Below are 27,062 nucleotides of genomic sequence, written 5' to 3'. Positions count from 1 at the left end.
ATTTAATACATTAGAACTTGTGCATTAAGAAGGATTCTTACACACTCTTGAGTCATATGGAAGCCCTGAGCTGCCAACCTTCTCTCAGCTTCCATACAAAACCAAAAGCTCGCTGAACTTATAAGTTCAAAAGTCCCAGGAGCATTTTTAGTATTCCCAGGCATAAATTGTGCAAGCACGTCCAGTTTTTGAACCCTGAGAAGGTGCAATGAAGTGCCACATGTGCTTTCTTCAACTGGATAATCAGGATAACTTTGGCCAGTGGATGACAACAAGCCAACATTGGAACATAGCCATTTGACAGTGGAGGACACAACAAAGAGCAAAAATGGTGACCCTAGTCTACATTTCAAAGGAGTCAAAAGTTAACCCACTCTAATGAACCTAGTATTTTATTTCTTTGTTGCTTTTTTTGCTTTGTTTTCCAATATAAAAATGATTTAAATAAATGGACAGATAGATCTGATGAAGCACTCAAATTCACAGTGTCTGATGAGAGATACTGCACTGAATTTTGCTTCTCTACTGTAGTGCATCTCCATTAAGGCAATTTCAGCTAATCTCACTATGGATTCATTAATCAAGTGTAGTCAGGATGTCTGAAGGGAGATAATGAGGGGGAAAATGGCCTATTGTTTGGATCCTATTCTTCGCCTAGTTATTTTGTTTATCATGTTCCATTATATTTGTACCCCAATAAATAAGTTCCAGTTGCAATTAGTTATCATAGCAGATGACTGGGACATCTTTACTTACAAATTCAAAATCATTCCACAATGGATCAATTAAATTTGGGCTCTCTTTACATTACATGCTTATACAGTATCAGTTAGCAGTGAAATGGAAACAAGATGAACTGGTGCATTTTTAAATTTCTTCCCTTTATCCAAAGATGCAAGCATCCACAGAGATAAAGACCCTAATCCCACATCTTTTTCTCTAAGCACTAATATCCTGCAGTATCAGCAGTCCTTAGTGTCTTCCAAAATTTCTCCTCTAAAATGCCCAAGAAAAGATTTGTTCATTTTTTACTTACTTTTTACTCATTTAGGATTACATACTGTATATCTGCCCCACATAAAGCTGTCACTATATTACTAAAAAAAAAAAAAAAAAAAAAAGTTGAGTTTCTAAGAGCCCGGTGGGTTTGGAGACTGCTGAAGATGGGAATGTTTATAAGCTCTGTGATATTAACTGCAGCACTCAACCTCAGGTGACATAAAGCATGCAAAAAAGAACTTTCTGTCAGTTTTATTATTTCTAAAAAGGTTCCCCTTGAAAGAGAAGAGTGACCTTGCTCTGCTGAGCTGACATATGCCACTGAATTAATGGCTGGGCTTTGCTGTAGGGAAGCTTGCAGAAACATTACAACTCCAATGGCTGAGTTTGCTGCGAACATTAATCAGAGGAACCAAGATGATGTATCAAACACTCATTTAAAAGTAATAAAAACTAACTCTCTTTCTGGCCCCCTCCCCCAGGTTCCTTAGAATTAGCTTACTGTTGGTCATTACCTGTTGTCAAGGGTAAGGCTGCAGTAGGGCAGTGAAACTCATGTAAGGGCTTTCTGAAGTTTGCTTACTCTTCAGAAAAAGAACAAACGAGCTTTTGGGATGGTCAGACTTGACCGTGGCTTAGAGGTTATTTTTTTTAATCTTGTTTTCATCTGGAAGGTCGTCTGAAGGAACACCTTCCACTGAACAGCCACATTCCCACCTCCTCTGCCAGTGCATGTTGGTTGCCCCTCTCATGGGTGTGCTGGCCAGGCCTGGGGGTCCCTGTAAAACTGAACCTTTGGGGCTGGATTCTTCTCAGCCCCTCTTTAGGCAGATGTATTTTTGTCTTCTATGAGGCAAACATGCTTGTGAGTAATTTCTCTCACACAGGAAATCCAGCAAAACCCTGCAAGGTCAGGACCTAGATAACACACAACATTATTTAAATCATGCTGTTTAAGAAAGCAGGGAAAGGACTTTAATTGAAGCTGCTAGGTGATTTGGTTTTAAAATGTGAGAATTCGTCTGTGAATTCAGAGGGTTTGAAGAGGAGGAAGTTTCAGGAAAGGAAAGATGTTGGTATTTAAGGGATTAAAGTTCAAAGCCTGCAATGCTTATGTAGTGTTTAACTAGGCAGTGCTCCCCTCTACTGCAGGGATGGTTTTGTGGAGGGTGGATTTCAAGGCTCATCCCTTGGTGTTTCTGCCCATGTGTAAATGAAGGGTAGAAAAAGGAGAGCAGGGAGGTGGAAGTGCACATCATACCAAATCCTTAACTGTCATTTCACAGCTCCTCTGAGTTTGTCACACATCCTTAACCTTCTTTTAAAGCCATTTTCTTTTCATGGTTTTGTGTGCTACTGAAAGTCACTTTTAATTAAATGTCATATAAATAATAAAGTCTTAATTACATAATTATTGCAAATACCTGTGTGCACACTCCCAGAATTGGACAGACTGCCAGAAGAGCATTTGGAGTGACTTTTCTCACTAGGAACTGAGAGTGCTCTGCAGCAACTGGGAAGGAATAATGATGCTCAAAACTCAGGGTCAATGTGCATCTTAAAAAAGTGGAGTCAAGTCCCTTCCCCCCCCCAGCACATTTTGCAATACTCACTTGCACAAAACTTTCCGAGTGTCAAGACTGGTGTTTCCTAAATTTCTTCCTTATTTAGTCCCTCACAAAGACGTCTAATCAACACAGCACTTTCTTTTTTTTTGCCAGACCAAACTGCCTCTTTGCTCAGATGTCCTGCATGGCTGCTCCTTCCAGAGGAAGACTTACAGACCTTGCAAAAAATCCCACCCTCGTTTAACTTCAGGAACAGCAGCTCTGCCCTTCTCTCAGCTGCCCCAGTGGCTGCCCAGGGCAAGGTGCCCCTGGAAAGCACTGGGGGCTGGGTTTCTAGTGGTGACTCTGACTGGGTTATTGGGAACTCCGTGCCTGGTGTCAGCAGGGAGTTGGGGCTGAGAGACTGAGGCTGGTACCACTTATAGGCACTGATAAAACAGCTGCTCAGTGTTTACTTTGGAGAGAGCAGTTTGTTCACCAGGAGGAGTGTTAGTTATGATTAGCTCATTTTTTAAATTCAGCTTTGCTTTTCCAGTCCTTTTCCACTGTTAAAATTAGGGTGTTTGATCTGAGGCTTCATGGTGGCAGTTCTGCTCAAGGTCCACTTTGCTCCCCTCTCTCCCCTACCTCCATGTAGCTACTGAACACCAGGCCATGATAACAACCAGTCTTTTATAGAGTCATTTTTAAGCCAGTTAAAAATGCCATTTCAGTAGATTGCTCTATTTGAGTTAGCAGGAACAAGCTGTATCTTTTTTATTGCTTTTGACTGGTGAAGTGCAAGGTTTAGGCTGTGTTTCATGTGGGCTATAAAGTTATATTAATGTGTTGGTTAGTGGTCAGAAGTTCTGTGTGTGTAACTAATGTGTAAATAGGAAAAATTCCCTCTGGTACAGAGATCATGATGTTTTCTCTTTTGTTGCTTCTCTTACCCTTTGGAGAGTCGCTTAATCTTTTATGCAAATTCTTCTTCTTCATACAGAAGTGAGGATTTTTTTGGTGGTGTTTGGTTTGTGGGGTTTTTTCCCACAGAACATCCAAAAAGCTATAAATTGCTATGTTGCCATCTGGGAAAGTAGGAGACAATTCTTTTGATTATCTATGCAAGAAGATAAGCTAGCAGAGTGGAAATATTCATCCCTACTTGGTAACTCTTTCATTCTCAGAGTGGTCTCCTCCCTCTGAAGGGACCAGAACCATCAGGGAATAGAACAAATGAATCAAATCCTGATCACCACTTATCTCCATCAATCAGAGCAGCAAGAACAGGCTGTTCTCCTGAGGGCTGCTGTATCTGCTCTCAAAAAAGAGGGAAGAAGACAAGTGTCTGTGGCAGGCAAGGAAATTGAGCAACATGCTGAGCTCCCTTTTTATTATTTTCAGCGTCCACGTTTGCCCCTGTACAGCTTACATGGTTTGGGAAGTCTAAGGATGAATGGAAGCTAAAAATTAAAATGCATGGAGGAATTTGAAGAGATTTACTTGTGTGAGAGGGTCAGTAAAGCCTTTGACACATGCAGGATTTAAAAGATATTTTGAATAGGACTTGAAGCAAAATATAATGGGCCAGAATTTATGACAGCAGGCAACCACATTGCTGAGCAGTGTGAATTGTCCAAAGAAAAATATGGGATGAATATCTCCCATAATGATTATTTATCAGGATAACTGCAGTCACTTTTGGCTCAAAGGTTGTTTTTAGACACAGGGAAGCTCTGACTAGTTTGTCACAGACAAGAACTTACTTCTCCTATGATATGTCCTACAAGGGAAGGATGTTTTATAACAGAAAGACATGGAATGCAGAACCTGCTGTTGTCCTACTATTTGCATACCATACCATATTATTTTCTAGGGAAAATGATAGGCTATTTACAGTCAAGCCAGACAATCAACTGCAGACTGTCCAAATTAAAATCAACAACAATTACATAGCATTTATCCCTTTAAAAGGATTATTTAAAATTCCTGGATTTCAGGGAATAAATGATAGGAGAAGGAAGAAGGTTTTAAACTACTGCAAAGTGTCTTTGATATTTTCTAATATGTTAGTTTGTTATACTGAATGGGAAGAGATGAAATTGATTTCTAGAAATTATTTGATCAGTCCTTGTGTGGGAAAACAGTTGTTTCTCCCTCTGCCCATGCCTCCATTAGATTTTACTGAGCAAATTCATATTTGCTTAACATATCCCTGGGTAGCTCTTGCATGAATTGAGCCAGAAAAACCACTTAACTTTATAGGATGCTGAATCCTGGTATCAAAAGTCAATAGCGTATTTTCTCTTAGTAGCTTTGCATTTACTTTAAAAGCTTCCCTTCACCTGGAAATAAGGCCTGTCCATATCTTCACAAAGTAGGTGTTCCCTGACACTAATGCAGTGACTGACACTGCTGGAAGTAATAGTCCCATTCCCTTTGCAGCCAGGAGCTCCTAAATCTGCTTTTCGTTATCAGTATAATGGGGTTGGATACATTTTTAAAAGGTGGTGCCTATTGATTACTTAATGGAAAAAGTTAGTGCAGAGAACTGCTGAAGCAGCCCTATTCAGTGCTCTCCAGTGCAGCAACACCATTATCTAGAACAGTGGAAATCATCCTGTAACCCTTATTAATATTTAATGAGGATGAAGCAACATTGAAGCACACTACAAACAGCCCCGGGCTCCTGCACGTGTAGGATATAAGGTTGTTTCGAGGGTCAAAAAAGAATAACTGTGCTCAAGCTGTTTATAGGTAAGACCAACACTAAACAATGTTTTCCCTCTTGTTCCCTTTAAACTATTTCCAGCACATCTGCACTTTAATATACACTTATTCCTACTAGACATATTGAAGTGTTGGAATGCAACAGAAAGGTCAGTGTATGTTTAGAGATTGCTGAGACAATTTTATACTTTCCCTTCCCAGTATTGCTATGAGTCCCAGGCTCCCTTCTCCATCCTGATCTGTGCTGCAGGGCACATTTGGCTGGGATGACAAGCTAGTCAAAGGTGTTAATCCTGTCTAATAGAACCATAATCCTAAGGGCTGTGTTTTTATATCATACTATTGAGCTAACCCCTTGTCACAGGATGTTCTTCATCTACTTAATAGCAAAGCTCTTTATGGGAATTTTAGGTAAAATTAAATGTACAATTCAAATTGTAATTTTCAGTTCCACAATGTAAAAAACACCAAACAAATAAACCACAGTGTTTAGACAACAGAGATTTTACAATCAATAAAAAGTGATTTTTGTATTTTCTTTTTTATTTTCCCCTCAGTGAATAGTAAATGTCATTATGGTTGTCCAAAAATATTCCCAAATCTGGGTCAGTTTCTTCAAATAACCTTTGTCTGGAAATATTTTTCAGGTTAGATGTGCCCAGAAATATAGGGCAGGGGCAAAAAGAGAATGTTATTATTCTTTTAAGCTGCACTGCTCAGAACATGGAGCCAAAATATGGGTAGGCTTTTCTCTTCCATCCATCTGACTCTGCTCAGGCTCCCACTATGTCCACACTCATTTTTTGGTGGAGGTGGCAGAAATGTTTAACAAATAAGGTTGCCCAAAGGATGTTCTACCTCTGTTGCTTCTGAGGCTGCCTCATGACCATTCTTGCCTGGTGGAGAAGATTGGAACTCTGTAATAGGAAAGGTGGGAGCTCACAAGCCTTTTGTGAAGTTCCTGGATTGACAGCAAAAGGAGGGATCTGGAGATGCCAGGTGAAGAGTGCACAGTGGGTGCTTTAGAAATCTGGGGGAGATGAAAATATGACTCATGTGGCTGGGGGTGGGGGAAGGAAGCAATGGAACAAGGAACTAGTTTGGCTGAAATCACATGGGCAAGGCAAAAGGATGAATAAGTACAGGAAAAGCTGAAGCCCAGATAGTCTGAAATCACTTATTAAATCAGACAGAATGTATTTATTTTGTGGTTTACTATTTTGTTCAGTGTCTTTTTCCTCCAGAGGGGATTCTGAATACTAAAAAATAGACTGAGTTATATCGCCTCATGTATAATAGAGAGCCCTGCTCAAGAACTCTCATACTGCATTAAAGATTTTCATTTAGTATGGAAGAGGGAAGTACTTAAAAAAAACCAAGCCACTCTAGATCTAGCTGTGAGTATTGGTGAAGACATAAAAACAAGCTCTTAAAGACACTGTAGAGTGGATAGATGTCCAAATTCTGGCTGTTTCTAGTGCCACACTTAAAGAGACTCCAGACTTGGCATCAATGCTGATTTTATGCATTTTTTCCCCCATGGGCAGTGCAGTGTCAGGCAGCTGTGCCTGAGCATGTCTGACAGGTATTTCTCTATGACCCCACTCCTCAAAACCTGCTGTGCCACCTCCCTCCTTTCCATGCCATTTATCCACATGCAGAAAGAGTGAAAACTAGAAGGAAGGCAGAGCAACCCAGTCGCTGTGTCTTAATGCACTCCTCAGGTGATGCAGCTTTGTTAAGCCAAGTAAAGCTGTGGCATGGCAGAAAATTGTATCCATCTATGTTTAAAAATCAGGATTTCTAATTGGAAAAATGGGAAGAAAAGCACAAGGCCTGCCTGATTATTCTGTTACTTACTCCCTCTGCAATGTGTGCATTTTGGACAAGATATATTCATAATCCTCAGCAGTCCTTGCTCATTCTTGATGGTAAAGAATCATAAATTGTCTTCCCAGCTGCAAAAATACATTGTATAAATTGCCACAATTTACACCACCACAAACAAGTCTATTGCTTGTATCATATTTATGATGACACCTTTTTTTGAAACTCATAAACAAGTCTTTCTTACCTGCAAACAATGCATGGTTATTTACATACATAAGTAATGTGAAACAGATGTAGAAGAACTCATAATCATATCCATTACCTAATTAGTATTTGAAGCAGTATTGTTTCTCTTACTTATTTTTCTACTTCTGCCTGTATGGTCATAATTTTTTTCCCCTACAGTTGCCTCATATTTTGTTTCTAGCTGGATGCAGCCGTTCATGGCCCACTGATATGGGAGGGATTTTTAACACCAACAGGTGGCTTGACAGTTTTTAAGTCTTAATAACAGAACAAAGCAGAACAGCCCCAGTGAGTCAAGGTTTGTCTTCTCTTCTTTTGCAGCGCACGAGCAGCTTTGGGAGCTTCGACCGTTTCAGGCACCACTCGATATCAAAGACAGATGATTCAGCTGAGGTCTGTAGAACACTAAGTTTGAATTTCTGCAGTTCACTTTCCCGTGAGAGTTATGCAAAAACATTGGGAAGCTCTTGTGTAAATTTTGCAGTGCTGAGAACATTACTTCTATACCTGTGTCTGTTCAGTGATTGAAGTCTTGACAAAAAAGAGAATCACACCTAAACTTTGGCACTTTGATGTGAAAATAGAAACAATTAAAAAAAAAAAATTTAAAAAGTGTACTTCACATTGGTGCACGCCCAAAGTAACCAGCACTTTACAACTAACCCACAGATGTCTCACTTTTGTTTTCAAGACCTCTGCAAAAATTCCCTCAATTCTTATTGATATTAGGGACAATAAATAATGGGAAACAAAATGATCTACCATAAAATAGATTTTCTTTCTGTCATTCATACATAGAGTATTGTGCTGCAAAACTGTTTAGGCACAGTTTCCAAGGAAAATGTCCATGACTGAATATTGTCATGCTAACTGTGTTAGTGTCCTTAATATTTCCCTGTAATTTCTGCTTCAGTTTGCTGTGTTTTATTTTCCTGGTGAGTTATTGCTTACTTTTTGATTTCAAAACAGATATCTGAGCTGGAGACTATAAGTGACATTGGGGAAGCAGTACAAATCAAAGCAGCAAACAATGGAGGAAGCCTGAGTAAGAAGATGAGAGCCATTTCACTTACCATGAAGAAAAAGATGGGTAAAAAATACATCAAGGCACTGTCTGAGGAGATGGTAAATATGGCCTAAGAGCCTTGTATTTGTTGGAAATAGATGTGAAGTAGTAAAAATATTATGTGCATTTTTTCTGTTCATGTTTCAACTGTCCTCAGTTGTGACAAACCATAAAACCAGGGTAACAACACATACTGAATGAAGCTTTTGGTATGTACCTGCTCTTTCATGTGCATTTTAGTGTACACACAAATCACACACTTATGACCCAAGAGAGTCATAAGAATTTTACTTCATTTAATTTTGCTTTTTCATCAAGGAGCACTTGCATGAGCATGTGTGTATGAGCACAAAAAACCCTCATCATGTAGACACAAGGGAGTTTTGCTTGAACCCCATCATCAGTCTAATGGTCAGTTTGTGCAAAAAGCTTCATTAGAAGAATTTATCCCCCAGTGCAAGAATTATTCTGAAGTCCACTTTGTAAAGGTCAGCCAGCATCCTAGAGAATTCCAACACATATGCCTTGTCTCCTTTTACCTTATCTAATCTTAGTGAAACTATCTTTATTAAACATAAAAACCATAATCTTATATTTCCTTTCTGCACATTTAAAGCAGCAATTCCCATGACAGAAATTCAATGGATTATCTGGTTGGACACACATGTAGCATGATCTTCCTTCCTGCAGGAGATGATGATAATCAATACCAGCCTCCTGATTAATCTGTTATGCTGCTGGCTGGTTTAACAAGCACAGTTCTTGTTGAAAACCAGTATAGTTCTTCATTTCACTGCTCTGCCTGATATGTACCTGTATGGGTCTCTAATTCACACATGCACTGTCATCTTTGCTTCATCATCTAAGTGGTGAATAACTAATTTTAAAATCCCCAAATACAATGTGCTGAAGGAAGTTTCAGTTGCATTAGGATATCACATGCACCAGCAACATGATGGATTCTACTGAAAAATCTCTCCCTTTGAAAGATCGTCCCTATTTAATTTATCTGTTACATCATCTCTAACTTAACTGTGACTGAAATATGGATCTTATTGGTTTGAACAGGCTGTGATTCCTGAGGTGTGGTTTATTGGGATAAACTCAAGGGGCCAATTTCATACACCATTAGACTTTGTGAGAGAAACATGTACCTGTTAATTCTGAAATGCCCTGGATTTCGAGGACAGGGTGAATGTGGGCAGTGTGGTGAGCACGGTGCTAGAGCATACCAGTGCCCCACGTGTGTGCAAGCTGTCCCCAGCCTGCCACCAAGCAACCACCATCTTCACAAGTTCAGTGTAAAACACAGCTGTGCCAGCCAGCTCTTCACCACCTGCTTTCAGAGCTGAGCTTTGTATTTCCTTCTCTGAGACAAGCAGACAAAATCTTATCAGGCTGCCCACAAATTTCCCGTTAGAAGCTTTCAGCTCTGGACTGTGTTGCAGTCCTCCTAGCTTAGCTGTTGGAGCAGGGAGGGGGTGAAGAGAGTGGGGCAGAAACAAGAGGGAATTTCCCCAGGATCATAAAACACTAGGGGTGATTGTTGGGCATGGTTAGTACCAGGCATCAGCGTCAAAAAATGCCTTCTCTCACAAAGGAGTTCTTCATAAAGTGCAACAATGAGCTAATCTCCAATGATGCCTTAAAACAAACAAACAAAAAATTCTCTAAAAAACATTTCTTGAGGGTTAACATTTGATTTTTGTGTTAAAGAATGAAGAGGGAAAAGATGACAGTGATCCTGGTGGTGGAGCACACACCGAGAAGGTCTCCCTAAAAACCAGTGACTCTTTGGAAAGTCTCTATAGTCTGAACAGTGGCCAGAGCTCATCTAGTAAGTACAAGACATCTCTACTTCTTATTCAGTCACTGGATCAATATAGTTATTGCTTATGTCTGTGGAATCAGAGCTGGTGATCAAAAATGGGATGGTAGAGAGCTCTTCATTCTGGCAGACAAAAGAGTAATTTGGTTAAATGGGTAGCAGCTAGCATAGGTATACATTTATCCAGAAATAAATTGAGTGTTTTGAAGAGTGAAATACTAGCTGAAGAAAAAAAAAAAAAAAACAACCAAGAATTATAGGGCATAGTGCTGGTATATACACCACAAATTTTTGTGGGGTTATCACTGCCTTGGTGCTGGGTGTGCAGTCACTGGGTGCAGCCACACAAGTGTCCTCTCCTGGTGGGCTGGCTGAGAGTTCATCCTTTGCCCCGGAGATGTGCGGCAGACAAAGTCTCCCTGAGATGGTGGGAGATGTGGGTCTCACCTGGCAGCTTTGGGACCTGATGCAGAGAGACACAGCCCACTTGAAACCCTCTGAAACCCCTCCCCATCAGGGTAGCTTTGGTCAGAGGGCTGATGAGTCTGATGAGAAATGTGCCTCCACCTCTCTCTGTGTTGCCCCACTGTGGATATCTGCTGGGTGGCAGGCCACAGCTATCCCTGGTTACACTGCTGTGCCCCCCTGCAGGGACTGCCTGAGCCCTGAGGGCAGGCTGGAGCTGCAGGCTAGACCATTTGCACTTAGAGTTAATCTGGCCCTGAGATGGAACTGTGCACTTAAGCAATCACCTCAAACAAAACCATTTTTATGATCATTTTCTGTGACTTGATTTGTGAAAATCGTATATGGGAGTTTACTTCCAATACACTGCTGCTCTTATCTAAAAACATATTTGGATGGGATATTGCAGAGCTTGCTCAAATTTGCTTGAATTACTCTGCTGATATTTTATTGCTCAACTTGGATAAAATGACAGGCAGAAATGTTGATAAGATTAAAATTTCCCTCTGCAATGCAGGTTCCTTTGATGTTTCAGCTAGCTCTGGAATGAAAGAAAATAACTTCTACAGTACTTCTTTTCATTTCTCTGAATAAACAGGAGAAGTTCAGCAGAATTAATTCCTTAAATTGCACTTTTAGGGTACATTTTATTAATCTGCAGAGGTAATATTTCAAAAAGTCTGTAAATAAAATGCGTAGTCTATTAGTATCATCACCAGAAAAAGATTACTTTAGGGAAGATATTAATGAAAGATCTCCTACCCATTTTGTTCTGTCTCTTGTAGCATGATTTTTATTGAATGTAGTTATCCTGGAACGTGTCAAACCCACACAGGATACGCTCTGTCTCTGATTCTGTGGTTTTGAACCCCTTCCTTTGGGCTGCTGTGCAGAGTTGCATGTCTGGGCATTTGGTGCAGGGGTGTCTGAAGCTGCCTCTCTCCCAGGTGGGGTGACCAGCTGCTCTGATGGCACCAGCAACAGGGACAGCCTCCGCCTGGACGACGAGGTGCCCTACAACGGCCCCTTCTGCGGCCGAGCCAAAGTGCACACCGACTTCACACCCAGTCCCTATGACACTGACTCGCTGAAAATCAAGGTAGGACAGCCACCAGGACTCCTCCTCTCCCACTAGCAATGCCAGGGGCACCACTTTTTACCTGTAAATAATACATTTAATAATGAATTTTTACCTGCTCAAGCACATGGAACACTCTGAAAGCAAGGCTGCTCTGGTTTTGCAATGCTTCTGTAAGAACTTAGTTCAGACAAGGCTGCAGAGCCAAGTGCTGCTAAAGGCTTTTTAAGGCACAGATTCCAGGTAGGAACCCCTTCATGGTATCTCTCTACCTACCTCAGCCTTCCTCAGAGTAAAATTCATGTTGCTTCCCACATAAATGGTCTGGAGTAAGAAAGTCTCATGGGATGTGTAGTTGCCTCCCCAAGCTTTCCCAGTCACAACTGGGATATATCCAAAGCGCAGTGGTACCCATTGCCTTTAATAAAAACAGTTTGCCTTTCCATTAAATTTTTCTTTAAGCCTATGTTTGAGCTGCTAACATTCTTCAGCCCAGACATGGCAAGGGGTGTCTGGGTTGTGAGAGTGAGAAAGGGCAACAAACAGAGGCCCAGTTGAACATTACTTAAAAACCTCAGCCCTTCAGACTCTTTTCTTCTTCACAGCTTCTTCATTTTGCCAAATCCTGTATCTCACACAGACTCCCTCTCCTCCTCTCTGGCCTACATGAGAACTGTTGCTCTGCTGGTAATTGCAGTCTTCAGCACTTGCCCTCCACTTCCACCCACATCTAGGGCATTTCTATTAATGCAGTTTAAAAGTTTTAACTATTTAAGTGGTCATGAAATGGCAAATATCTGCTGGATCATATAGGTTTCTTTTTTAGTCATTAGGATGGTGTATTATGGAATTATAAGTTGATAATTAGGGTTGAAATCCCCTGTATTTATCACATAAAATTTCAGTACCCTGAATCTGAATTCAAAGTGCATCTGCAGCTTGGCTTGAAGCCACTGCCTAATCTTGACCTGCATCCACCTGCATCTGAAGCTCCTGAGCCTGCACGAGTTTGTAGAATAACATGTGCTTGTAGACCTTAAAATAAATGTTTGTTTAGTTTCCATTACAAATGTGCTCACAGCTCTGAGCCCCATGTTCTAACTAAACCAGGTCACCAGCTCACAGTCAGTTTTGTACTTGGGTTTGTACAAAAACTAGGGTGACCACTTGACTTGCTGTTCCTTGACCAGATCAGAAGAGATATACATCATGGAGCTGTGAACACATCTTAACAAGCTGAGTTTGATTTCTAACTATGTAACAGAATCCCAAATGAAGCAGGAATTTGTTGGATAACTCTTCAAAGGCTTTCAGCCTTTTTCTGTGATACGTGTCAAGAAGAGAGGCCTCATTTTTGAGGTCCTTGGGAGCAAATTGTGCAGAGTGCATGACTTTGTAAGAGCCTTTTTTCTATGAGAGTTACTCAGAATGACTGTTTTCCTGAGCTGAGACCTTGGTTCCCACAGTCTGGCTGTGAACACCTCCACCAAAAAACCCTCTTGATATAGCTGTGTTGTCATCCTGTTAAGCACTCATATTTGCTAAGGGAGTTAAATGTTCTTTATTATCTTTGACAAATGCAGCCAGTGATTTTTCCTGTAAAATGGGTAGGAATGTACCTTTCACATAGATGAGCTGTCTATTTCTGGAGACCCTTAAGAGGCTATGGCACATATTTTGAAAATAACCTTACAGTCATCCCTTGATTTTTGCCAAAACTATGCCCATTGCCCATGACGAAAGTTAATTGCTGATGCAACTCTATCCCTTTTCAGGGACCAAGTGGAGCACAAAAATAGTGAGAGGGGCTGCTTGTGCTCACCTCTCCTTCACAAAGGTTTGGAGATAAGGGCTAGCTCCACTTTCTGTAATTGTTTTCCTGGGATTTTATAAAAGCAAAGGCACTAAATCAAGGTAATTAAAAAAAGTTACTTCACACTGACTAACGTTGGTTTTGGTCTACAGAGGAAAAGCTACACATAACAAACCAGAGGTGTAAGCAGTGGTGTGTGCTTTTTTTGTTGTTCTAGAAAGGAGACATCATAGATATCATCTGCAAAACTCCCATGGGCATATGGACAGGCATGCTGAACAACAAAGTAGGAAATTTCAAGTTCATATATGTGGATATTATCTTGGAAGAAGAAGCTGCACCCAGGAAGATAAACCCACACAGAGGAAGCAAAAGGACCAAGCCTAAGACGTTGCAAGAGCTCCTGGAATGTGTCCATCTGCAGGTCAGCCAAGGCATTTCCCAGCTCTGAAATGTTCCCTTTCTGTGTGCTCAGGTTTGAATGTCATTGACAGGCAGGAGGAGAAAGGCAGGTTTCAGCAGTTTTGATATCAGCAAAGCAAAGCAAAGCAACCTCGTGTCTGTATTTTATCTGATGTGAGTGATGCCAAGATGATTTTTTGCCTTTTCTTTTATATACCTTTTATATAACTTGTATGTAATCTCAGTATTCTTAGCATGCATACATGTAATTCCACAAGTCTGATAACTGTATAGCCCTAGTATTTTGTTAGGCCAGGAGACCAAACATCCTAAAGACCTCATCAGAGGAGGCCAGAAAACCCTACACTGTCTTGGGAAAGCAAGGTCCTCTCTAGAAAATATCCTGTAAACTAGAGGTTTGGTCCATCCAGGGGGGAATTCCATGGATGGGGGCATATCACACCATTCATCCAGGCCTTCCATTGGGGCATACCTTGTTAGATATGCTGAGGTCTATACATTTTTAAGGTCTATAAATTGTATACAAATCAATGGTGTGTGTGCATTGCGGCACATTCCACCCTGGTGAAGTGCGTACCAATAAGGATCCTTATTAAATATTGAGGTAATATCCCCTTATCCCTTAACTGTGTCTGGTTTTCAGTTTTTAAGACCAGGAAAGACCTCATGAGTGGCTTATAGAACTGCATTTTACCTCATCATGTGGCTGGCCTAGGAGACTCCTCCACTCAGAGAGGGACACTGGTGACTTGTCAGGTCACCCTGACTGCATTTGTGTGTTTAAGTACAGGAGATGTGTGGCTGTGCACATTTCAGGGGCAGGACTGCAGTCTGACTCCAGAGCCAAAACTGAGAATTTGTGTTTCTCATTTCTTGTGATCTTTAGGGAGCAATAGTATTTTTGCACCAGGCTCGTGTTGCGCCTCTCTCCCTCCCTGCAGCCCTAGATCTTGACTGAGTGTCAAAGTGTAATGAGGTCATGATTTACAAGTAACATTTTTAATAAGGGTAATTGCTTTGCTGCTGATGCAAACACTCCTTTCCCTGGAGCACGCACAGAGGTTTGCACTGAGTTGACACACAGCTCAAGGGGGACCTTGTGTGACACAGCAGGGCCCAGGGCTCCCTCTGCTTCTCCCCTTGCTTGTATTGAGGGGTTCCTCCTGTGAAATGGCAGAGCTCTCCTAACCTCAGAGGCCTTCTGGGCTCAGCTGGGAGACACTCATGGAATGACCCACAAAAGTCCAGACAGAAATTAAACAATTTCTGACAGAGCCCTGCCCTGGTCCTGTCTGCTGGTGGGCTTTGCTAGGGCGCGCAGGCACAGATGCTGGCATGGCCAGGAGGACTCCCAGGCATCCTGGGATGCTCTCCACCTCTGCCAAAGGTAAGTCAATTGGACTGAGAAATGGAGCCCATTTCAACCTGGCCAAAGAGTGAAATTGTGCCTGTTTCTCTACTAAACATAATGCTTGTTTCCATGAGAGGATTTGCTTGTTTCCTTTCATAGGAATATGCCTCAACCCTCCTGCTGAATGGCTATGAAACTCTAGAGGACTTAAAGGATCTACATGAAAGCCACCTCATTGAATTAAATATTTCTAACCCAGAAGATAGGGCAAGATTGTTATCAGCAATTGAAAATCTCCAGGACTGTGACAGTAAGTGTTTAAAATTTGTCAAGAGTATATGCACTAGTATCTTAAGCAAAAGAGAGCTTAGGTCAAACAGCTCTAAAAAAGATTTTTCTTTAATTTTTTTAAACAACATTCTGCAGATAACTCCGATTTTTTTCTTCTCTCACTTCATCCCACACTTAAATCCTTATCCAAATTAACTTTTTGGAAGGAAAGTATTGTAAAAAATAATAAAAAAAATAGCTGGTTTGCATTCTTCTCTCAAAATTAATTTAACTTCTGTTTCTGGTGAGCTTCCAAGAGTTGAACATATGGGGTGTGTATATGCATGTGTATTGGTCACCCTTTTGTTTTCTTCACTTGTTCTTTTTGTGGGGAGTGGAAAAGCTAGGATACAGAACAGGAAAAACTTTTCTTATGATATTTTAATGATATTTCCATTCTGACTTTGAATTGTAAATAATTTATGTCATTTTTTTAGAAACTACAGCTAAGCACCTACTTAATCAGATACTCAGCCAAAACAGGAGGGGTTTTCATCTTCATTAATATTTGTGCATACTCCCCATACCCTGAGCTGTCATGTCATCAAATGTGCACTTCCAATTGAGAAGCACAGAAAAAAGAAAGAGAAGGATAAACAATGTCTTCCTTGGATAGTTTAATAGCAATTTTTTTCAGGCATCCACTTATTATCTCCTCAGTATGTAGACAGCTTTTCATTTTGTTTCTGAATGTTTGGGCTTTTTTTGGAACCCCATTTGTACATTAAGTTGTTCCTGTTCTTATTCAACTTCCAGTGAAAGGCTCTTGCAAATATGTTGGAGTGCCATTAGAAAGGTTTTCTTTGCCCTCCAGGTTCAGAAGTTCTTTCTGGTCTATAGCTTTGCGAGATGACAGGTTTGAAAAGAACTCTTGAAGGGCTGTCTATGTAGAAGCAATGATTGAAAGAGTGAATCCAGAAAAGAAAAGGGTTACATTTTGCACAAGTTTTATTGCAGGGATCTGCCAGGAAGGCACCTGAAAATGTACATACTGAGTATAGTGTGTTTGTTGTGGGAACCAGCCCTGCTGCACTTTCTGCTCCTATTACTGCAAATGTTTTCCCACATTTAACACCAGAAAAATAGTAAAGAAAAATGCTAGATTGTAATTTTGCAGTTTTTGCATAGGTGCGAAAGCCAAACTGAAACATGATGGTTTCTAATAGACCACACGAGTGCTGAACTGTTCTGTAGTGGTGAGAGTATGGTTTGCTGCTTGTATTTGCTGGGTAACAAAAAGCAGGGCAAGCAGCTTTCAATACCAAATGCGTCTTAACCCCTAATGTTCTACGTGCACCTGTGCAAGAACCAAACCTCACAAGTCCTTATATGCCCCATATTCTGAAAATGAATATATTCACCCTTATTATCCAAATTGGGTTCTTCCTACGTTGGCAGCATAGGATTTAGTCACATCTCCAGGCAAAACAGTGTCCCTGATGTTATCTACATGGTTTAATAGTTCAAATTCCTGTAACAGCTCTGGGAATATTAACATTAAATCTTTTAAAGGGGTCCATGCTTCAGAATCAGTGACAGCACTGTAGTCTTATTTCAAGAGATGAAATGAATATTTGTTTCACACGCACGTTAGATAGGTACAGCAAATCTTTCCAGTATTCAAATTCAATCAAATAATTTTCCCATAATTTATGAAGGCTCACAGGAACCAGAACCACATCTTTTTGTCAGAACAGCTATAAGCATTCATTTAAGTCTGGTTAAATTTGGTAAGATTCATGTATATTTTAAGGTAAGCCATGAGTAAATACTGTCCTAGTTTGGTTCTTGAGTCCTTGTCGTGTCTGGTTGCAAAGGGATCAGAGCATTTGTCACATGACTGGTGGGAACAGAACTGAACAACCTGTTCCAGAAAGGAGGATACTAAAGACCAAAATGGATAGCAGCTATCTGTTAAGTTGTTATAACAAAAGACAGGGCGTCAAGATGATCTTGGGGATAAGCTCCGCGTGAGTCTGACGTTGTACGAATCATTTGACCTCTTTGTCCTTCTGTCAATCAGATTGGAAAATTGGGTTGAAAGAGGTGGGTGCTACTCTGAAAGTGAATTCTGCATCTGGACTGAACTTTCCTGGGTCAATTTTTTTTTTTTTCCTAAATGGATCAGTCCAGCATAAATGATTTTTTAATTAAAATTGATTTTGTGCATTGCTTAGAAGTGAGCTGCATAATTACCCACAGCTACAACGTAATCTGTTTATTGGCCAAGAGAATTCTGATAGAATTTCAGCACTTTCCAGGTAAAAATGTCACTTTTTAAAAATAAGCTGTATGAAAAAGTAAGCTAAGGCCATAGACTGTATTTACTGTTCTAGGCCCATCTTTCTCACAGAGCTTGGAAGACTTCCATGTCTTTGCATTCCATTCATGCTTCCATGAAGCATGTGTTTGACTGATGGATGGAGAGGCAGGTATGGCCCAGAGTTGAAATACAAGGGTTTCTGAGTTTTTTTGACACTGCCATTACTCAGAATAACCAAGTGTGCTGGAACATAGCCTTATTTTACTAGACCCTCCTAAAAATGCAGTAAAACAAGATTTCATATTTCCTTAATGTGAAATCTGATCTTGTGAGATGTCCAGAGGTTTTTACAAGGCTTTTAATTTCTTTGTTATTCCTTGGCTTTTTCTTGACATTTATTGTATGTTATACCAAGTAATTTCTTCATGACACATGCTTGGGGTACATAATTCATCTTGCAGAATAAACATTTATTGAGTTTTCTAACCAAAAGACCTGCAGCAGTAGTTTCCACATTATATGCTAGTTAAAGCCATGCAAAATACAGGATTTTTGGCAGTGACATTTTTAAACTTACATTTGATTTAGACCTGAGTGAATTTGAAATAATAAATTTTACCCATCTTATACTATGAATTTAAAAAAATAAGTTTTATTTAGCAATTGCTACCACACAGTGTTTTTAAAGCAGATTTTTTTTTCTTTCTATTACTGCACTATCTTCTTCCTCCCTTTCCTCGGAGTCAAGGCTCAAATTCATCATCTTCAAGTACTTCATGTAGCAAGGCTATCCTAGAATTGCAAGGATTTGTAAGCTCCTCATGACCTTCCCCCCTTCTCAGACAGTTTTTTAGATTTTCTATAAGTTGGTCAAACCTATATATTTGGGGCAAAAATCTTGGTTTCCATGAATTCATGGCTGTGAGGAAAAAAAAAAAGGCTTTTTCATAAAGTATTTCTTAATAGGTTTCCATTCTTCTCCCAGATGGCTTCTAGACAGGAGATGGATGTCTGTGTTTTTTTAGGATGCTATTTTTAAAGTGAAGCAGTTGCTGGATGGTTAATGAATAAAGTAATAAAAGAAGTTTGGAACTTTTTTTCTTGACTGCTTCCCAGGACACATGTTTCTGTATGTGAAAAATAGGCTTGATTCTCTTCTCACATAGATGATTTTAATCAAGAGGTTCATCCCTGAAATTCACTGGGTTACACTAGTCCAAAGCTACTCTGAGCTAAAGAAAAATTAGATTTCATTGGATATGTGCATACAGTTCATTTTATGGAAAAACCCCAAAAGTTGAATATGTGCAATTTTGGGGTTAATAGTTTACACTTATCTTCCCAAATCCATTTCCTTAGCTTACTTTTCACATTTAAGTGCAGATCATACTTTAAATTCCACTACTAATACCAAATAAGGTTTGCTCTTTATTTATTGTTCTTGGACAGCAAGATAGGAGATAGATAAGGACACGACTTTCAGTTCTCAGTCACATCCCTTACGTGATGAGAATCAGGGACCAAGAGTTCCATTTTACACTGAGCAGTGCCTTTCAATACATGGGATCATACAGTATCTTGTCAAGGTCAAATAGTGCTCAAAGACAATCTCCCCTTCTGTACTGTGGTACAAAACATTGGTCTGAACATAATATTTCCAGATTTCCAAAGGAAGCTCATCCTTGCATGAGTATTAGTATTTTTCATTTTTTTTTTCTTTTCAAGCACATCTGTTTGCTTTTAGATTTTAGATAAAAAGAGAAGCTTCTCATTTCTGTTTTCACCACAAGTTCTCATATCTGTTCAATAACTTTTTCCTCCCAAAAAAGCTGTGCCACTGATTTCAGTGAATGCAATATTTTAAGTTCCGTACCTGTAAATATCCACAAAATATTTAGTCTTTTGAATGCCCAAAGTACTGCACAAACCTCTTCAGGTTTCTTTGCACCTTTTCCAAGAATTTTTGCCCTTTACTGCTCCCAAATGGTCCTTTCTGGGTTTGATGCATTGTGAGATCTCATTTCATTTTCACACTTGGATGGTCTAACTGGTACAGGTGATACATGGCCTGTGCACATACATTGGAGGTCTGGCTTCATCCTCCAAAACTGACTTTGTTTAGTGGGGCCCAGTTACAGGGCAAGGAACAATGGGCATAAATTAAAACACAAGAAGTTTAATCTCAACATGAAGAACTTTGCACTGAGGGAGGCAGAGCACTGGAGCAGCTGCCCAGAGAGGGCACAGAATCTCCCTCTCTGGAAACACTCCAAACCCACTTGGACACACTCCCATGTCACCTGCTCCAGGTGACTCTGCCTTGGCAGAAGGTTGGACCAGATGATCTCCAGAGGTCTGTTCCAAGTATCCTGTGATTCTGTGATTTTGAAACTTTATTTATTGAAAGGTGCTGCTCAGTATGGCACCAGGAGGGCAGGTGAGTGACTCAGCCTAAAGCCTTTAGGAGCCCAGTGCTCCTAGCCCAGCTAACAAAACTCACAAAGGCAAACCCTCAGAGAGCATACTCACGAAGTCTGGTTTGCTCTTGGGTGACCTTCTTTTTGTCCAAGACAAAATCCAAGCCTCCTGCCACTCATCTGGTTTAAACTGACATAACTGCAGAGGAGTCAGAGTGACCTCTATGCATTCTTGAGCTGAATTCCCTTAAACCCAAGCTTAAAGTGCTTCCCTAATCAGGACTTTAACCTCATTAGAAAGGGGAAAAGCGCTGGTGAAGGAAAAAAGAAATCTATCCTTGCACGTGTCATGCACATCTAAGTCATTGAATAACAAAAACTCATTTTAAAGGTCTAAGTATTGAGGAAGATAAGGAATGCATCACACATCTCTTACCAAGGCTAAAGGCCTCACATTTTTTTTCAGAAGTCTGAATATAATCCTACTGTCTAAAAGAGTACTGGAATATATGTGTCAAAATGATGCATATCTTGGGCTCTTCTGGCCATATCATAGACAACAGTGACTGAGAGCCATTTATCTTATGTGAAACTGCTTTACTGTAGAAAAATGATAGGACTTCCATTTGTTGATAAGATAGTTATTTCTGATGATTCCGCAACATCTAACGGCAGTTTAATTTTATCAATTCCTGTTTTCTGTGCAGCGTGGCTTTCTTCTGATGCCCAAAAGATTAAGGCAGCAAACCTACCTTTCCTAATGTAGAACTTGAGCATGTACATGTTAGAGAAAGGACTTAAGCAGAATGGAATAAGAAGAGCCAAAAGCTTAAAAAAAAAATAAAAGAAAAAAGAAAAAGAGTAAAAGTTCCTTTGGTCTTGTCATGAAGCAACTTCTAAAATTGCACAATTTGTATTTTTATAATTCTCAAGATCCTGTTCAAATGGTTTAGTAGTTACTGCATAATATTTAAGACTGCTTTAAAGAGGAAAAAAAGGCACCAAACTTTGCTTAGAGTCTTTTCTTCAGAAAAATGGAGGAGGAGGGGTGTTCTTCCAACTTTTTCTGCTTAGAATTAAAAATAGAAAATAGAACATTTTTACTCTCTCAAACACCTGAATATTTTCGGTTTTTGATTTTTCATGTAAGAAAATTCAACTAGTTTTACAGGAAGTTTTATACATATGTATGTCTTTTAAATAGAGAGGTCTCATTTTCCTAATTGACCTAAATTCAGATTTAAAAAAAAAAAAAAAAAAATCACAGTTCCAGGCTTGTCTGTGCATTTTTCCCTGAAACACAGTAGGGAGACATTGATTAAAAAAATTAGGATCTGTTGTTCACATAGGAGCTGCTTAGATTATATAGACAACCAGTTACAAGGCACTAATACAGCGACTAAGACCACATTTTCCTTTTAATCCACTGGCTACTCGGTCTTCTTCCCATTGTAGAACAAACAAAGTGGATGGAGGCTCCTCTCTGCCCTTGAAAATGTAAACAGGATTAACACTTTTTAGGTCAGTGCTTGCCAGGGCAGCAGATGATCTGGAGCAGCAGATGAAAGGGCAGCGAGCAGCGTCAGGCGGCCGAGGGGATTAGGGGGAGGCAGCCGGGCAGGAGGGCTCCTGGTGCTGCACAAGCCTTGGCTCCCTGTGCCCCAAGGCTTGCCCCAAGGTGGGATGGTGTTGCAGGGAGCTGGGGACACACTCAGGACCTCAGGACGAGGCTTTGCTGGGGCATCGCTGCTTTTTGTGCTGAATTACTTCTGTCACTGCCGACAGCAGCGGGAATACCTTCACCGGTGTGATGCCTTTGTGATTCCTTCCTGACTTCAATCAGAAATCAATTGGACCCTACATGATCAAATATTTTCCCTGCAAAGAGAGAGATAACATTTGACATGACAAACTGTGTTCTGTAAAGTGAGAAGGAGATCAAACAGTTAGAGATATCAATTAAATCTGCTGCAACATGTGCTCTTGCACGCAAGTGCAATTAATGACTTTATTAGAGAACAAGGTGGAACTCTTATTCCTTGGAAAATATTTAAAGGAAATTCTTTTCATTATTCTTTTAAATACATCTGGTTAAGCTTACACCCTCAGACTTTATTGAAAAAATAACTAAGTTGAGACTTTGGATTCTTTAAAGAAATCAGCTAAGTTTTTCAATTTATTAGGCAATTGGAAGTTAGAAGATATTAAGCAGATTTAATCAGGCCAAACAAATCTACAAGACTTCCATCAAGACCTCAAAATGCTTCTCAGTAAATCAAAATGCTTTGTGAAGGTTGTTGAAATCTCACACAATGAAAAAGGTCTCCAAAGAAACTCTCCCACTGTTCCATTTCACTGTATAGGAGTGAAAACTTTCAGTCTTTCATTTCTAATTTATTCACTGTTATTCAATACAAGACAGTAAAAAAAAAAAATCAAATTTAAAATCTTTCCCATTTTACCAAATCTTATAATTTCCAACAATTCAACTGAAATAAAAGTCATTATGACTGTTCTTTGTGTAAATTTTAAAATTCTAGGAACTAATATAAATATAGATTTTGCCACAGCATTAAATCCTTTATATCTTCAGACTGACATTCTGTCTCAACTTGAATGGAGACAGTTTATGACTAAAGATCCAGAACTGACTGTTTAACCAAAGAGTAACAAAACAAGTGGAAGAAGGGAACTTTCTTTGCAAAAGCAAAACGGTACCATTTTTCTGAAGGGCTAAAAGTCTGGAGCAAAACCATTTGTTTCCTCTGAGATGTGTTCCCTATACTTTGTACAGAAAGCCAAATACAGTTGGAAGTAAAACTACAGCTACAGGTGGTTGGTAACAGCACAAGAAAAAAATGTAGGAAATGGAAAGGTATATATTTTATAGCTTATTTTCTTAAGAAATTTACTTTAAGTAAACATGTACTTCACAGCTAGAGAACAGGAAGAGGAAATTTAAAACCAGTACATATAGGAGTCATCATATACTTGTATGTCCTCTCTTGTTGAACTTTTCTTGAGAGGTCTGTTGATACTGCCACTGAGTTCCAGATTTTTGAATTTGAACAGATTAGTCATACAGCAGCTAAACAAGGGCGAATTTATTTGCAAGATAATTTGCTTCTACTTAGTTTTGGAACAGTGTTCAAAAACCATACAGCAGAAATCAGGCATCTCAGCTTCCTCTGAGGTTTCTGTGTTTTGGAAAATAACCTTCTGGATACCAAGCTAAGCTTGGTGGAAGTTTCCATCAGCCACCCACTCCTGCTTTAGAAAAGCTGGGTGCTTTAGAAAAGCTGGTTACCACGTCTTTGTGCTAAGCACTTCTGAAGGGCAGTGCAATCTCTCTGCTGCAGAGAGCACACCAGGTGGTGGGGGCTGCACTCCAAAGACACAGATCTATAGAGCAGTGTGTTTTAAACAAGGCTCAGTGGTTTATTCAGTGTCCCACTCTGCGATACACCAGCTCGGGAGGGGACAGCCTCCATCTCTGCTGTGGGCACGGTGACCACACACAGTGACTGCTGCACTCTGCACAGCCTGAAGGACCCCAGCACAAAGGATCAGGCCAAAGCCCCCAGCATTCATCTCTGAGACACATCCAGAAGGAAAAAGACCAACCTCACTGTCAACTCAGATGTTGTTCACTCGTGTAATTGTACTTTCAATTCTCTGCGGCTGAGGTTTCTGTTTCTGATGGACAAAATATATTGATGTAGTCATGTGTAGATTACCAGCTCTGTTTCCAAAGTTCTTCAAGATCAGTCATGCTGCTATCTCAGCTCTTTCCCAAGGTACTTGTATTGACAATTTTTTCTTTCTTTTTCTGTTCTTTCTAGTTGAAGAACAGGAGAAAAGTGAAGACGGTCAGGAGACGCAGAACTTAAGCCCTCACCAGAGTTTTGACAAATCACAGTTAAATGACTGTCCAAGAGATTCTGGCTGTTACATCTCATCAGAAAATTCAGATAATGGTAAAGAAGAAGCAGACCCAGAAGCCCTGTCTGACATGGTGCAGTCAATAACAATCAGTGAGTCAAACTGATTCGGCCCTGCTGCTTTTCTGCAGATTTTCAGAAAAGACAATCACATTTGTCAGTATGGTGGCACAGAAGCAGAATACAAAATGTTCTCAACACTGAAAATCTACTTTTTTCTGATTCATGATGCTATAAACTGTTTCATATGTGGACACTTGATAGCTAAATGTTAGTTGACTATAAGAATTTCTCATGTTTTTCTTTTCAATGAATCTACAGATATTGCCCTGAAAAAGTTTATACAAAAGTATTTATAAATATTTGTACAGCAAATGCATTTTCTATAATAGTAGAGATTTTTTTTTTAGGTAGTGGTTCATAATCTGGAGATGTTAATTTCTGGAACTGTCCAAAATGTAAATATTGTACATATTTATTTTAAAAGTATATGGATCAATCACACTGTCTCTATTTTCAGCTGTGTTTTGCTGATTTGTGTACAGAATTTTTTTCATTGATATAGCAGCATAATAAAAAGGCGGATACAGTCATACCCTACTTTGAAAAGTACCAAGCCAATTCTCACTAATATTAAAGCTGTTTCACACCACTTTTCTCCAAAGTGAGCTCTAAAGTAGGCTGTCATTTCCTGTACTTTTTCCTGGAGGCATGAGAGACCTGTAGGGTGAATCTGAATTCAGTTCTCTGTGGTCCTTATGTTGTGGAAGAACAGAGCCATCCCAGTGGCAGTGGCAATTTTTTTATGGCTCTTTTCACACCTGTTCTCATTTGTCCCAAGCATTATACAGAGAATTAAACAGAGAAAAAAGCCATCAGGATCAGTGTTATGCTTTTATGATAATGTTTTGTGAAGGTGTTGCCTTTTGTGTGTGGAGTGAAGTTTGTCAATAGAGTATGTATTTGTATACAGAACTCGGAAGCTAACATGGTTATTGTACCTGACTGTCTTTCATATGAGGTTTTATTGTCTTTTCCCAGTATATTTCACACTGGAATACACATTTTAACTGCCTGTCTTCTTTTAGAGTACTTCCTTCAATAATAAACAGAATCATGTGTTTAAGGCCTTTAAAAATACTTGATTTTTAATGTGATCATTACATTTCAAAGACTGCTGCTCTCTTCTAAGACTAACACAGTAAATAGTAATACCACTGAGCATTTTTAGCATGCATAAGAATCTGTGTATCAAGTCAATAGGAGCACTTTTTGCTCAGTCATTAGTCACAAAATTTTCATAATTTAAGGGATTTTGCATTTATGTTTAAGAGCTTCCACATATTGCTGACAGCTTGAAAGAAAATCACCTTCAGAAGAGATGAAATGCAAAAAGTTCCACCCTTAAAAGAGTATTTCTGAAGAAGCTATAAACAAATGGAAAGTTTTTCTCCCTTTCTTTTTCCCAATGCAAGTGTTTTCTGTACTTTTCATGATTTCTCAAAAGACTGCTGCTGTCAGACTCCTAACACACAAGTCTGCTTTGAAGGCTGTAGTATAAAATTGCCATTTTAGAAAACTGGATTAACAAGATTTCAAAGATTTGGAGTAAATAAACTCCGTTTAGGAAAAAAAAAAAAAAAAAACAAAGAAAAAACCACCAAAATATCAGAAAGGGAGCTACTCTGATTTGTTTCTGGTTTTAAGTTAATTTTCATATCAGCAGCAAAAGTCATCATTTAGCAGCAATGACCCCATACTGCCAGGCATGGTGGGGATGCAGAGCCCTTGGTGGGATGAAGAATGTGAGAGCTTGTATCAAGCAGCTATATTTGTTTCTTAATGCTTTTCCAGCCAGTAGTGCATCATGACATGCAGTACTGACATTACTTAATATGACTTAACTTCTGAAATAGTGGGTTTGAATTGGCTTCTATCATCTCTTCATTCTAGAGAAGGACTAAATTCAGCTTGAATTTCTCTCAGAGGGGCTTATCTTTTGGCTGTTGTGGCAGATTGCACTTAGTCTTCAGGTTTTGAAGACATCTGCAAAATTGCTGAACCTATAAAAGTATGTTGAGGTGAGCTTAAATATGATTGTGACTCTCAGGAGGCATTTAAGTTAGCTGGGTCAAGGACTAACAGCCACAGAGACCAGAGCTGTGCCCTGATACAAATACTCGGACAAATGTTAATTTGCACAGGTTTGCAATTGAAAATAGGCCTCCCTAAACAGTTGCAGTGAGACAGGCAAAGCTTTCAACAGAACAAAATACCCAACAGCTGCTGTATTTTACAGGACTTAAACTCTGCCTGTTGGGCTGATGGCAAGGGGATACAGGTGTAAGGAAAAGTAGTTGGGAACGAAGGGCATGAGTTGTAACTGCTCTGAGCTCTAATCAGTAAGGCTTTGTCCAAAGGGCCTCTTTTTTAGAAAAAATATATCAACTGAAAGCTTGTTTGAGACTTTTGCACCTTCCTGCGAAGGCAGAGCAGATTAGATCTCAAACTGAGACACTTCCGCTCTCTCACACTGTTCCGAGAAAAAGAATGAGGAAATTTTGTACCACAAAGAAAAAAATTGTGTTTCTTACAATCAGCAGACCCAATTTGTTTTCCTCTCTTAGTGGTCTCATTAATCACACTGATCATGGATTAAAATGTTTGGAATAGCAGAAGCATTTCTCCAACTGGTTTAAGTGCTGGGTAACCTGAATAAAAGGTTATTCTAGGAG

The 27,062-nt window shown here is 39.7% G+C and overlaps 1 protein-coding gene across 2 annotated transcripts in view; it reads left to right on the top strand.

Annotated features, from left to right (window-relative positions):
- The window catches only part of SAMSN1 (SAM domain, SH3 domain and nuclear localization signals 1), a 54,877-nt gene extending 29,410 nt beyond the window's left edge, over nt 1-25,467 (top strand). For both annotated transcript variants that reach the window (XM_018916823.3, XM_018916824.3), the window contains 7 exons: nt 7,674-7,745; nt 8,322-8,477; nt 10,135-10,255; nt 11,659-11,810; nt 13,820-14,026; nt 15,536-15,686; nt 24,229-25,467. In XM_018916823.3, coding sequence (XP_018772368.2) covers nt 7,674-7,745; nt 8,322-8,477; nt 10,135-10,255; nt 11,659-11,810; nt 13,820-14,026; nt 15,536-15,686; nt 24,229-24,434 — 1,065 coding nt within the window. In that variant the 3' untranslated portion in view covers nt 24,435-25,467. The remainder of the gene's footprint in view (nt 1-7,673; nt 7,746-8,321; nt 8,478-10,134; nt 10,256-11,658; nt 11,811-13,819; nt 14,027-15,535; nt 15,687-24,228) is intronic.
- The last annotated feature ends 1,595 nt before the right edge of the window (nt 25,468-27,062 follow it).

Source organism: Serinus canaria, chromosome 1 (genome assembly GCF_022539315.1).
Source record: "Serinus canaria isolate serCan28SL12 chromosome 1, serCan2020, whole genome shotgun sequence".
Lineage (NCBI taxonomy): Eukaryota > Metazoa > Chordata > Aves > Passeriformes > Fringillidae > Serinus > Serinus canaria.
The sequence above is the reverse complement of the archived record's forward strand: the minus strand, read 5'-3'. Positions and strand labels throughout refer to the sequence as shown.